Raw genomic sequence first — 13643 nt, forward strand, 5'->3', positions numbered from 1 at the left:
TTCAGAGCTGCAAGAATATGCAGCTCTGAAAAAAATTTAGCAACCCACTGCACTGGACCCCATTGAAAACCTCCTGGTTATTCCACCAAATATTGATTCTGAACTCTTCCTGAATATGAACTTGCTTTCTTTGCATTATTTGAGGTCTGAAAGCACTGCAAGCTTTTCGTTATTTTCACCATTTCTCATTTTATGTAAATAAATACTAAATTTTTGCTTTAAATTGTCAGTAGTTCATAGAATTATAGAACAAAGTTCATTTTACTTAAACGTATCCATATAAAAGGTAAAATCTGAGAAAGTGATCATTTTTAGTGGTCTCTTAATATTTTCCAGAGCTGTAGCTTCAACTTTTGTTTTGCATATTCTGCTATGCATTATAATAAGATTTCTTTCCTCCTGTCCACAGTGTTTAAAAAAAAAACATCATCATGAGCAACATGCTTATTGTTTTACTTGTTGCTCCACTAACTATATTTTTCTCTGGTAAATGCTCGTAAGGCCCATAAAACAACAACCACCTCTGGCAAAGATTTACTGCTGTTTCTAAATGTTGGAGATTTCCTTGCAGATAGCCAGCACTATCTTTGAGCCAGTCAGAGGATTGTCTCAGCAGTCCAGCTCAGACTACATAAACAAATCTTTACTGTCCACTCTTAAGCCAGTTATAGGTTGCATTTTGTCTCTAAAGTAAGATTTAGAGACAAAGCGGGCTCTCAATTTGAGTTAACTGATGGATTTTGAGAGGTTTACTACTCTGTTAGTCCATTCTGCCCAGTGCTCTGTCTGTGCTGCCATAAACACTGCTGTAAAGGGATCAGTGAGGCTGGGCTCTGTAAAGTTCATAAAAAGATCCGTGCCTCTGATAATGTCACTGATACAGAGTAAGAAACGTTCACCCTTGAATTCTCCCATCTAGCGCCGGTTAGACAGTCTGGCTCTTACTCCCTCCTCTGTGTGTTTTCATCTTCAGTTCAATGTCAGGTTGTAAATTTGCTCTTTATCTTTTATGGAGGCTTCCTTTCTCTTTTTATCTGAAAGTTCAAGCTAAAAATCTGAGTTTATACTTGAAATTAAACTTGAATTAACTTAAAAATAAGTTCTCAAATTGCGAGAATAGATTTTTGGATCAATAGAAACGGTAAATATCTTTAGTTGACTCTGGACTGATGAGCTTGAGAAGTAAATCAAGAACTTCCAATTTTTTCAAAATAGGAAGATTGGAGGAATATAAGTGTGCATTAACAATAAATAAGTCTATAAAAAGAATATTTACACACACATTCACACTCTGATGATGGCATGCTACACAATTATACCAGTGTATTGTAGCCAAAGCTATGATTCAATCGGTCCCGCCGAGCGCTCTTACCACTACCAGCTGCCACACTGGGTGAAGTGCCTTGCCCAAGTACGCAGCGACAAAGTGACTAAGAATCAGCATTCAGCTTCTATGCACCACAAATCTGGAACAAACTTCCAGAAAACTGTAAAACAGCTGAAACACTGAGTTCCATTAAATCAAGAATAAAATCTTAAGAATTGCTTTTGAGCCGTATAATAAAAAAGCTGTGTAATAAAAAAAAAAAAACAGACCAACATATTTGATGATTTTGTTGTTGGCTCTCATCAAAATGTAATGCTTGTTGACCGCATGGTGTTTTCTTTATAGCTTTGTGATTTTTGTGCTTCTATTATGTAAAGCACCTTGAACCGCCTTGCTGCTGAAATGTGCTGTACACATAAACTGGACTTGACTTAAGCCAAACAGAATGGGTGTTTGAACTATAACCAGTTACAAGATGAGCCCCTCCTAAGCCACTGCCGTCCCCACACAACTGATTTATACAAGATGTGCAAAATTTTTGCAACAGATGAACATCAAGGAATTTGTACTCCTCACAATGTAGTGTTTGACTTATTGCAATATCTTTTACCTCCTTTTTTGTTCACATTTAAGATGAGAGGATTGTTCTTACACCAGGACATAAAGCGGTTCACCAGTCTCACAAGCTATGATCTAATTGTCAGGTAGTCATTGGTTCAGGCGATTGTTGAGACCTCCGCCTGTGTCTTCTGGAGTTTCTGGCAGAGCAGATCAGGCTGAAATGTGTTAAATACACTGGAGAAATCAGAGAACAGTTTTGAGTTTTTTGAAGCAGGTGTCTGATGGCGTCTTCAGCTTCAAATCTGCAGAACCTTCATAATGTCGGGATAAAATGTCTACAGGCATAAAGGACTGATGAGTGAGCTATCTGGAAAAATGTAGGATGTCTTTCACCAGGCCGGAACCTTCTACTGGGTCAGGCAGAGGCTAAAGAAGTGCTGCAGAACTTCTTTAGCGCACAGCAACAGAGCTGCTGTGCACAGGTTGAGGTTGAAGTGCCCAGGTTTTTCTTAAAGTGAACCAGTAAAAGAATGTGTTCAGTTCATTTGCTCCGTCTAGACTTTCATCTATGCGATCAGCTTGAAGCCTGTTCATCCCTGAGCACACATCTCTTATATTGTTGTCTGCTGGACCGTGCTTTCCATCTTCTTCCTGTACACCTCCTTCCTGTCTCTAATCGTGACTTGAAGTTGCTTCTGTCTCCTCCTGAATAATTCTGTCTTTTCCTGAAGGTTTGATTTCCTACTTGGTGTTGATCGACTGTTCTTTCTTTAAGGGGAGTCGTCTCCCTGCTCCAGCAGGAATGATATTTCCACAAAGTTTAAATAGTTGATCTCACTTTATTTAGTTTTTACTCTGGTTATTTATATTTCTTTTACATTTGACAAAAAGCAAAATAAAAGAAATTTGTAAGGGGGGGACTTTCTTAGATGGAGTGTATTAATTCACTCCCAACCAAATGCTTTTGTTGGTCATAGCTTAAACGGCAATATTATGTGTTTTCCAGCCACATCTTGGCATTTTATAGCACAATCAAGTAACTGTTACCTCCAGTTTTTAAAAAAAATGCTGTATATAATAAATAGCAAGTCAAGTCAAAGTTAATTTACATAGCAAATTTACAGCCAAAGTGCTTCACAACAATCACCACATCACAGGTAGATAAGCGATAAAACAGAAAATAAAATTATAACTTAAAAAATGTTTTACTTTGTAATTTAATATCTTGAAATTGGGCCTCTGTCTCTTTAAGAAACTCTTGTCTTTCCAACAGGAAATCATCACAACATCACTTCTCTATTAACCATCTAAAATCATTTTTTCTAAGGTGAGAAATAGCTCGTATAATGAGCTAATCAGATGCTCAGTTCCACCAGGTATTTGCTAATTGCTGCTGGCTAGTCTGAAGGAGCTGACTGGGGAAGTCATAGGGAGGGCTGCTAGGTTCACGCAGGCTTTTTTCACAGCTGACTGGTTGTAATGGAGATAAAAGGATTCCTCAAACATGCATGAAAGAATCACGGCAACACTCCAGGCATGTTTTTGACGAGGGGATAACATTATAGTATGATGTAAAGCTCAAGAAAGTCGATTTTACACAATACTGCCCCTTTAAGGCATTATTATGTTTCAGTGTTTCACCATGTTTTTGGCATAATTTCTAACAATAATTTAAAGTTTTCTTCCTGGCATGATTGTAAGCATAGTTCGCACATTTTGAGTAGTATGTTTGTCCGGTGGCAACAGAACACCCTGCTTCTCACCAGCAACCCAAAGAAAGCTTTATGACCATTAAATGGAGACATTTCACAAAACTACCCTGCATGGAGCCACAAAGTGTAGACATTTATATGTGACAGATTGACAACATAACCTTTGCGCAAGTGAAATACTGAATATTTACTGCAGTGAACAAATGACAAGCTAGTGATAATGTCTGATGCTGATTAATGATGCTACAGTGCTGATAACGATATTTATCTTATGATTTAACAAGGAAGGGGGGAAAAAGTCACACATTTTGTAGCTTCTGATATAGATATAAATACCTTGCTGAAGCTATCACTCTGAAGGCTGCTTTTCCCGCATCACCAACCACTCATCACTTCAGCAGAGGTGTGTTAGAAAGGCCTACTAATGCTCAAGTGCAAATCAGAGATAGGACTCCTTGATTCAGCTAATGAAGAGAGTGTGGAAGTGTGATGAGCAGGAGAAATGGACGGGAAGGCAGAGGAGAGGATTGCTATTTCATTTTGAAGTGTTTGAGAGTGTGTTTTTTTTCTAATTACATGTGAAACTATTAAACTTAGATCTGAGAGTGCCGTTGCTGCTGCTTTTTTAAGCAGAGCTTAAAAGGATGTGTTACTTTTCATCATCTCTAGTGTCAGTAGGTGGTGCATAATGCATTACAACTAGAAGCAATGCAAATGAATGTGAAAGCACAGATGTACGTGTTATATTTATTTATGTCAGTGGCTGCCCCTGCTCCTGGCAGTCGGTCTTGTATTGTTTGGAAGTGGACATGAATGCATGTCACATGAGGAAAGAGAACGGAATTGTGATTGGTACAGAGAAAGATGGGGGGGTTACTATTTCACCATGCCACAGACGCAGTATGTGTGAGTAAAACACACACCGTGTCAGCAGAGGCAAAAAGCAATAAAGACTTTACTTGGATTGCTTTATAGATTTCAAAAGGGAGCTCTGAGGACGGTAATATTTGTGTTGGAATGAAAGTAAAAATAGAGCATTTCTTCCATTTTGTTTTCTCTCACATGCTCACTAAGTTTCAGGCTGCATCTCGCTTGTAACGCCACCATCTCTGCAATGATCTCTCATCCTCTGCATCGCCTCCTCACCACACTGCCTTTGATTTCAAGAGCTGAACTATTCTGCAACATTTGTTGATGTGGATCTGCAAGTAAATGCTGCAGAATTGTGCTCCTCTTGGAATTGTTCTTCTTCGCTGCGACTGCCAGGAGAGGAACCCACCATCATCTGCTGCATACCAAAAAAGGCTCAAAGTGCATCCTGCCTATATCTGAGAAAATGTTGAGTGGAATGATGTAAATATAAATGTATTAAATGCAGATATTTTAAGAGAATATATATGCTATTTTACTCTTGAGTTTCATTCATCATGACATGATGAATGAATTTTCATCAGTCCAGACAGACCAACTGTGTAGACTGGAATGAAATGAGATTTTATAGACTAAACGTCACATATTTCCGTTATTTTGGGGATTTTTAAGTTGTAATGCTAATTTTACAGAATTTTTTTTTACCATGTAATCTGCAGCAGCTTGCCACTATTGGAAGTCACATTAATACACTTTTTTGCATTTTATACACTAGAAGCAGAATGTGGAACTAAAGTTTTAATAGCATTCATGAACGTACAAATGACAGCGATTCTCAAACTTTTATCTACTGACCCACAACATAAGTGAAAGATGCTTGTGACCCTGAGTATTGGTTGATCGAACCACTAACTTATTTAACCTGAAGTATAACAATTGCACAGACGGCAAATATACGACTTATGTATTTACAAGTGCAATTTTTTTGTCTTTTCTACTATTTATAGCATAAGTATGTATAGTTAAGACACGGCATGTTCCAAAAAAGGACCAATTTTTACACCAATTCTTGAATTCTCTGCTGTGCATAATGTACAGCACCTCACCTCTAACTCCCTTTCTTCCTACTTAAAACACCTTTGAGTAACACGTCCTTTATGCTCCGTTAGTTCAGAGCTGTGCACTACTTCTTCTTGTTCAAAGGACGTATTTGTTGGCCGTATTTAAGGAGATGAACAGAGAAACTACACATTGATATGGATTGCAGGTCTTGTTGAGACATACAGTTAGACAGGCAGGGGCAGGCAGACAGGTCTGCTGCTCATATATGATATGCCTGCCAGTTTCTCCGGTGTTGTTCAGGTCCAGTGATTATGGAGTAGAGACCTTTTCAACCAATCTGCTACCTTTGTGTCTCAGGGCACTGTCCGGTGCTCTGAGCCTTGGGCTTGGAGATGTTCTGGGTGACTTCCAGATCTCATTAACCTTGAGTTAAAGGTCTAGAATTACATCAAACACTCAAAGGCCAGAGGGTCACCATACAATTTTCACATCCTGCTCGGCTCTGGTTAATTTTCCTCTAAGGTGTATGGCATATGGCTGTGTAACCTGATCTGTTGCTACTGGCTGTTGTCAAGAAGGTGAACACAATATAAGATCAACTGTCATTTAAACATGTCAACAATGATTGTCTGTAATGTATGTAAGTTTAAAGATAAAAATGTTTATTTTCATATATAGGCTCATGAATAAGTTGATTTCCTTGCATACATTTTCACATACAGGTGACCAGTATTTATGAGAGACAAAAGTAGATAATTTGGGTTGGTAAATCTTTAAAAGTACTTTAGGGGGTGGATAAATTTAAAAATGTAGATAAATTGTACCATAGACAAGTTACAGGAACAAGAAACTATTTTTTTGTTTACCTTTGGGAATGATGTGTTCATGTTCATATTGCTGCAGTCAGTGAACAGTTTTTTATACTTCTGTTTAGTTGAATGTTTTGGGTAAGGTCTGTCAGTCTCAACCTGTCTGTCAATCTTTCTGAGTTTTAGGGTCATTATTGTAACCTTTTTTGTTATTTTCTTTTCAAAGTTGGGGCCTCGTTGGGACTCGCCCATGAATCACTGTTTTTGTTTCAATATGCAGCTCCTGTTTCACTTCACCTTCCTCTATTGCTCTAAGTCAGCATCAAGAACTTTTTGTTCCACAATCTTCAACAACTTGAGCATATTAGTTTTGGCAAATCCCAGAAGCCTCAGTTTTGTAACAATGAAACTTCTTGACAAGTATTTTTGAATACTTTGATTTGTTCTGCAATGCCCTAAAGCCTTTTTAACTGTCATGTTTATTGGCATCAGCACATTTCTGCTGGTGTTGGACAGCTGTCTGGTTTTATTTTGAGATAATAAACCATTCCAGTTGTCTTTTCATGTTAACACTGGAATATTAAACTCAGACATCTTGTTTTTGTTCTATTTTTATTGGGTTTTTAGAACTGTTTAAAGTCTACAATAGAGTTAACCTCTCTAGGGATGTCTCAGTCAAAACTTCGCTTGTTTCTTTCTGTGTTTTTAATTGAATTGCAGTTCATTACAGGCCATAAAGGTTTAGTGCACTGTGAAAGATTATTGCTAATTTACTTACTCCCTTTGCATCTAAATTATGCTTTTAAAAAAAAGAACGCAAAGTAAGTTTCAATGTTCTGCTAAACAAAATTGTGCAACATTTAAGCTAATAAAACCTTTTTCTAAGTAATTAACAAACATATTTGCTTCACTCTGTCAATTTTTTAATTTGGTTCTTATTCATATACTTCACTTTAACATTGGTAATTTATTACGAAACAAAAGATATTTTATGCTCAACTGGAAAATATTGGAGTATAATGGTAACTAATCCTCTCATAAAGTCAACAAAGCAGGTTGTTGCCTGTTTGTTGAGTAAAATCTCACTGATGGATCCAAATCAACATTTGATGATCAGATCAGCCATCTATTTTTCCAGCTCCAGGCTTCATGCACATTCAACACACTGTCCACTTGAGTTCAGTTTGCCGTTTGTCACAGTTCTTCTTCCACAGGTGTAAGTGTTTCTGGTGGTTCAATAAAGGCGCGTGTGTGAACCCCACTTTGTGCTCCAGCTCAGATGACGCATGGTCACCCACTGTGCAGCATCGCTGTGGCCTTGCTGCAAAGCTCATCTAGACAGATTGCAGCAGGACACGGTGGTTCAAAAAAGGAGCATCCCCTCGGTTCAGCGAAGGTCAGGCAGAGGCATCATTAGGTTGACAGAGTCTAAAACGGGGTCTGCTGGGGTGTGGGAGTTGACTGACGGTTTTTGACTCAAGGACATGTTGGTATCAGAGGTTAATGATGGAGGCAGCCTTGATACGCCGTGGGGGATGTCACTTATCATACTAATACAGATTGGCTGTGGGTGTGTTGGTGTGCTGCACACCATGCATGCTTGCCCACATCCAACTGAGGAAGTGATGACCAGTATGGAAGCAATCCTGTACTCTAACATCTTAAAAAGCCTTATAATTGGCATCTGCAGCTTACTTTCTCCTGTCCCCTGTACGTGTGTGTGTCTGTTTCAGTGTTATCCTTTCTGACTGTGTCCTAATTGCTCTTATTTGATCAGTTCAAGCCTTGGTTTCAGGCTCTTCCTTTCCCTCCTCACCGCTCCATTTGTTGCAGTTAGCAGTGGAGAAACACAAAGCCTCTTGTTGCTTCAAGGTGGTTCCCTTCAAACAGCGGCGTTTGTGTTACCAAATTCAATTATTCTTGTTAGTGAAAAAACAGCAATAGGAATGTGAACAAGGAGCATTTGAAGAAAAGTATTTTGTAGGCTGGTCACTTAAAAAAACAATAGCATTTAATGAACAATGAAATGTAATATTATAAAACTTCTTGTAAGCATTTTTCAGTTTATCTATCTTCTTAAATGTGCCAGTAGAAATGCCAGTATGTTATTGAATAAAGAGCTACACTATTTTTTTTATTGGATTACAAAGAATTAAATAAAAAGAAAAAAATTCCAGTTGCAATTCCGTTTGACAATCTTTGAATAGGAATACATTTATTTTGATGGTTTAAAAAAATGTGTAGCAAGGACTAAAACAACTCCTTACAGAAACATGATAGTTTAAGCAATTGCTTCTGTTAGGAACAATAATTTATTGCTTTACAAGCATTTCTCTGGCATTCCTTACACCCCCATTGTGCTATTGTGAATCTGCTTTGCATTTCATTGTTAAATGAAGGTGCACTAGCTTTAGTAAGTAATGCCACACTGTGGCCTTCCTGTGCATCAGATACTGTATAAAGTCAGGCTACCATATGTCAAAAAATAGCATGGCATGGGCCCTCCAGGACATCCCACTTGTGAATCACTGCTACAGAGTTTATCTATGTTCTTCCTCAAAAGTAAATCTCATGTTGCAGTACTCCAGGAGTTCGCAGCTTCCTGTCTCAATCAACTCGGCATGCAGAATGCTTACAGCAACTTAACTGATAGCGGTGTGACCTACTGATTTAGGAAAAAATGCTATTTAAACACTTGGGGGATTCATAAAACCTTGCATATCCATGTTCAGCAGTCAGTTGATCACTCAATAAGAGATGCAGTAGAACATTGTGAATTCTACACCTTTTAAACTACACTTGCACTATACAAAACAGAGGCACATCTAAAGGATCTCATGTACTTTAAAAACGTGACGAGGCTTGATGTTCCAAAAAATAGCCTTTATTTCTGCTAATACATGTCACCAGCATAGACAATAAGATACTGTAGGTGTGTTGGAAGCTTAGGAGGAAGAAAGAATTTGGATTGAAACACACTTTTATCTGGGAATCATTTGTAAGCTTATTTTCTCATCTGATTCACATTCTCATCTTTTTTGGTCATTGTTATACTTGCTAAAATATTAATCTACCTGACATTTTCTTTGTTCCCCATTTATTCTACTCAGGAACAAAGGAGGCTTGAAACCCAGCTATGGTAAAATTGAGAAAAAAAAATAACTGAACAGTGTAAACTTTTTTCATTGTTTTCTACAGTTAACAGAAGAAAGACATTTTGTGTTTGTGGAAAAAACCCATCAATGCACAGGTCGGACATAAAAGTTGTAGAGACATTTAAAATCAGGAATCTGTCATTAAAAATGTCCCAAGCTTTAAATAAACTAGGGAGCTCATGCCTTTCCACCTCAACTAAAATGATGGGCAAAAAGCATTAATCAGAGAAGCAACCAACAGGGCAATGGCAACTTTGGAGATATTAACAAATCTGGTGTAATAATTTGTTTATAGAAACTGTTATCCACTCCACATGCATGTGGTTTGGTTTTGATGTGATGGAGACCAAAATAAAAGCCGTTCCTCAACGTAAGTCTCAAAACACCATTTAAACTGTGTTACAAACCATGTAGGAGGGAGAAAAAATATTAAAGAATGTGTTATTGTCAGAGGAACGCGACTAACTATTTTTGGGATGCAAAAGGAAAAGTGACATAGAAAACTACCACTGCATGTCATGTAAATATGAATTAAGAGTCACAGCAAAAGATATTTTTTTTATGATAGTTCTTAAATTACCAAAAACAAAATATGTTTCTCGTTTCTTCTATTTCGTGCTCATCATAAGCAAGTGCTACCAAAACCTTGCTTGCTACCAAAAACCAAAAACTGAAAATTAGACACCATGTCAATAATTTCTAGAATGACATTTTTATTAAATTACATTTTAAACTCTTGTGGCATGTTTCTATCACACCTACAAATCTATATACTGCAATTATTGCCAATTATTTATCAAAATATCCTAAGGTCATTCAGTTTGCTGAAACAAAACATTCCCCAAACATCATGCTGCCACCGCCATGTCTCACAGTGAGACTGTTTTTTTTTTTTTTATTTATAAAATCAATAAACCTGTGCTAGGTCAATTTAATCTTGTCCAATGTATATGTTTGTGGTAGTTAGTTTTTTGGAAGTACCTGCTGTGTACTATAGATGAGTAGCTTGGAGGTTCTGTTTTAGTGCCATTTTTTTTCTCTTTTGTATGTTCTTTTTGTGTGGTTTGGTTTGAGGATTCAATTACACAAATTGGATACAGCTCATCATGAGCTACTGTACAGAGTATCATAATTAATGTGCACATACACATTACAACCTGTGGCCAGGTTTCTTGAAGCTCGCTGTTGGTGAACTCAGAGGTTCTTTGTTACGACATTTTCCAGGGATCCGATTATTCACTGAGAATTACATGCCAACAGTAAATATAAATTGGGCAAAGAAAACTTTGACAGTTATTATCAATGGGGTTAACACTTCTTTCCCTTTTTAATGAGCGTGAAAACAAAATGGAATCCAAATCAGGAAACGAATCCTTTCACCTCTCTGTAAATACTCTGAAAGTTGCAGACGTGGAAGCGTGTCCCTTTGTATCTTCCTATACTCCCCCACATGAGGTTTAAGTGCCAAGAAACGATCCCCTCGAAAAGTAGGCTGCAAATTCTGAAAGCAATTAGTTGCACTGAATTTTATTCAAGGGAGTCAGAAGAAAGGTTTCTAAATACAAATTAACTCCATACTTGCTATTATTCCAGCATTGTTTTGTGCTTAGTTAAAACTATCTTCCATCGTCTCCTGCAGATTAAAAGCATCCCAAAGGCATCTTTAAATTTTAAATTGCAGAGATGGTTTGTTCAGGTTGATGTACATAAATTTTAGCAAAAGGTTTAGCTTCAGTCTCATCTGACCAGAGGTAGTTCTTCTGCATGTTTGCTGTGAGCCCTACAAGAATTGTAGAAACTTTGTTTTAACATGAGCTTTCTTCTTGCAAAGCTTCCATTAGAGCCAGCTGTATTTATACTTAGACTTAATTAAACACAGGTGGCCTCTAATTATGTCTCTTATGGAAGCAATTGGTTGCACTGGTGAAGGGGGCTGAATACAAATGCATACTAAATGTTCCAGGTTGTCATGCATAAAGACATTAGAAAACATTGTATGCTACTCTATACAACTTCACAAATGTCTCCTGCCTTGTGTCGCTTGTTTGTGTTTATAACCTGACAAAACGAGACATTTCTATTGGTGTGGATACTTTCACCAGGTCCTCTGGTTGTGCTCGGCCTCTTTACTAAACATCCGTGACATGGTGTACCCACAGACTCACATCGCATCCTGTTGTCTCTTTGTTCTGCGCAGCATGCCATCCTGGGTTCTACAAGGCGTATGCAGGAAACATCAAGTGTTCAAAGTGTCCTCCACACAGTTTCAGCTATGGAGAAGGAGCCTCCATCTGCCGCTGCGAAAAAGGCTTCTTCAGAGCTGAGAAAGATCCATCAACGATGGCATGCACACGTAAGCCTGGCTTATTTTCTCTATGTATTTTTTAGAACTTTTTGTGTGAACTTATATATCTGATGCTGCCGTTACGCCTGAATTTTTCCCTCTGTGGTGCATTAAAGGACATTTCTATTCCCTAAAAAGGAAGCCTGACAATTTGCCTATAAGGATTTCCTTACTGCTTATCTCGGTAAGATAAGCACCTTAGGTAATCTTTGATTGGTTTACAGCAAGGGAAATGATGAGGGGAATCATCCCAGAAGATTTACAAAGTAGAATTAGGAATCTGCAGCACTGTCAGAGATAGAAAATGTCATTATGTATTTTTGACTGATTAAGCTTTAATTATTCCAGTGTAAACTCATTCTAAGTATTTCAATCTTTCTGTGTGTCTGACATTCTGGAAAGGTTTATTACTTTGTCTTAGGAGCTTGTGGATTTCGCCTGAATTTGCCCGGGCCATAAATCCAGCCTCGTCTTTCGGACTTATCTGGTGTGAAGCCGAACATTAGAGAGTCTCTGGATGAATTACATGGCTTTTGTTCAGCTGCCTTGTCTTCATCGATGATTCACTGACTGTCATTACGACTTCATATTTGCATTAAATTACAGTTTAACCGGACTAATTCTCCTTTAATTAAAAAGCCATTTGGCTGTCGCCGAGATAGACGGAGGCCACGTCTGAGAGCTCTCCGGGGTGGAAGAGCGCATTTGTCTTTCATGGCAAGACAACGCAACGACACTATGGAGATGCTTTTAGTTTACAGTACTCTGTAAGTTGCACTGTGAGCAAGAAAAATGCTAATCACTAGGTGGGTAGTGATGCGTCCAGCTCAGGGGACTATTCATGATAATGCATAATATTGGGTTTATGAAATGAGTTGTCAGCAATAGTTTATGCAAATAACATACACATTTCACAGTATGGAAAGATAAGATTGTGAGATCAATGTAGAATTATCCAGTTCAGAGTAGATTAGATTCTTTGAAGCCAGAGACAGAATCTTTTAGTTTAATCCCAAACTTTAGCAACATTAAGACCAATAACTGCCTGCAGTCCACAACCATTCTTGTAACATTGGCAGTAAATTTAAAGTGGCATGTGTTAAAAGTTGTTGAAAAGTTGATCTTCCTGTTGCAAACTTTTTACCGAAATGTTTCATTTTTTTCTTAATAATGTGATTATTATGGCTTGCAGGTAATGAAAACACAAAGTCTCAGAAAATTAAAATGTTACATAACGCCAATTAAGAATGCATTTTAATATTGTGGTCATATAACTGGGAAAAAAGTACACCAGTAAAATTCATTCATGGATTTGGAGAAGCTTCAGGAGTCAGTACCCACAGACCAATCCTACAAACGTCTCATTATTGATGTCAGGCTATTCCTCAGCCAGAGATAATGACCCGTCCTTCCTGCGCTAAAAAGAAGTGGACTGTTGCTCTCTAGTTCAAAGTCCTCTCTTCGGGTGAAAGAAAAGTTTGGACCTAATTTGGTAAGTGGTCCCAGAGTTTGGTGGAAGAGCGGAAAGGCGCAGTCTCCATGTTGCTTTACGTCTGGTTTTCACAGCCCGTGATGACGAGTCGTGTCATCTGCCGGTGTTGGTCCTCTGCGTTTGACTTTTAAATTTGTCCATATGATTTAACTGAATGTATGTTTTTAAAAAATAACCTGATGGTTTTTTTTTTTTACAAAGCACATAAAGACAAAATTTGCTGTGAATTAATTTGAATCAGAAAGACTTTAAAACATCTGACTTTGTGAAAAATATGAAGGTTTTCTTGAAAAATATCATCCCGGTCATTG

At 37.8% G+C, this 13643-nt stretch overlaps 1 protein-coding gene across 1 annotated transcript in view; it reads left to right on the forward strand.

Annotated features, from left to right (window-relative positions):
- epha6 (eph receptor A6) overlaps positions 1-13643 on the forward strand; it is a 194331-nt gene that overhangs the window by 81559 nt on the left and 99129 nt on the right. The window contains exon 4 of the mRNA XM_008403535.2: positions 11694-11849. Coding sequence (XP_008401757.1) covers positions 11694-11849 — 156 coding nt within the window. The remainder of the gene's footprint in view (positions 1-11693; positions 11850-13643) is intronic.

The sequence above is a fragment of the Poecilia reticulata genome, linkage group LG2, assembly GCF_000633615.1.
Source record: "Poecilia reticulata strain Guanapo linkage group LG2, Guppy_female_1.0+MT, whole genome shotgun sequence".
Lineage (NCBI taxonomy): Eukaryota > Metazoa > Chordata > Actinopteri > Cyprinodontiformes > Poeciliidae > Poecilia > Poecilia reticulata.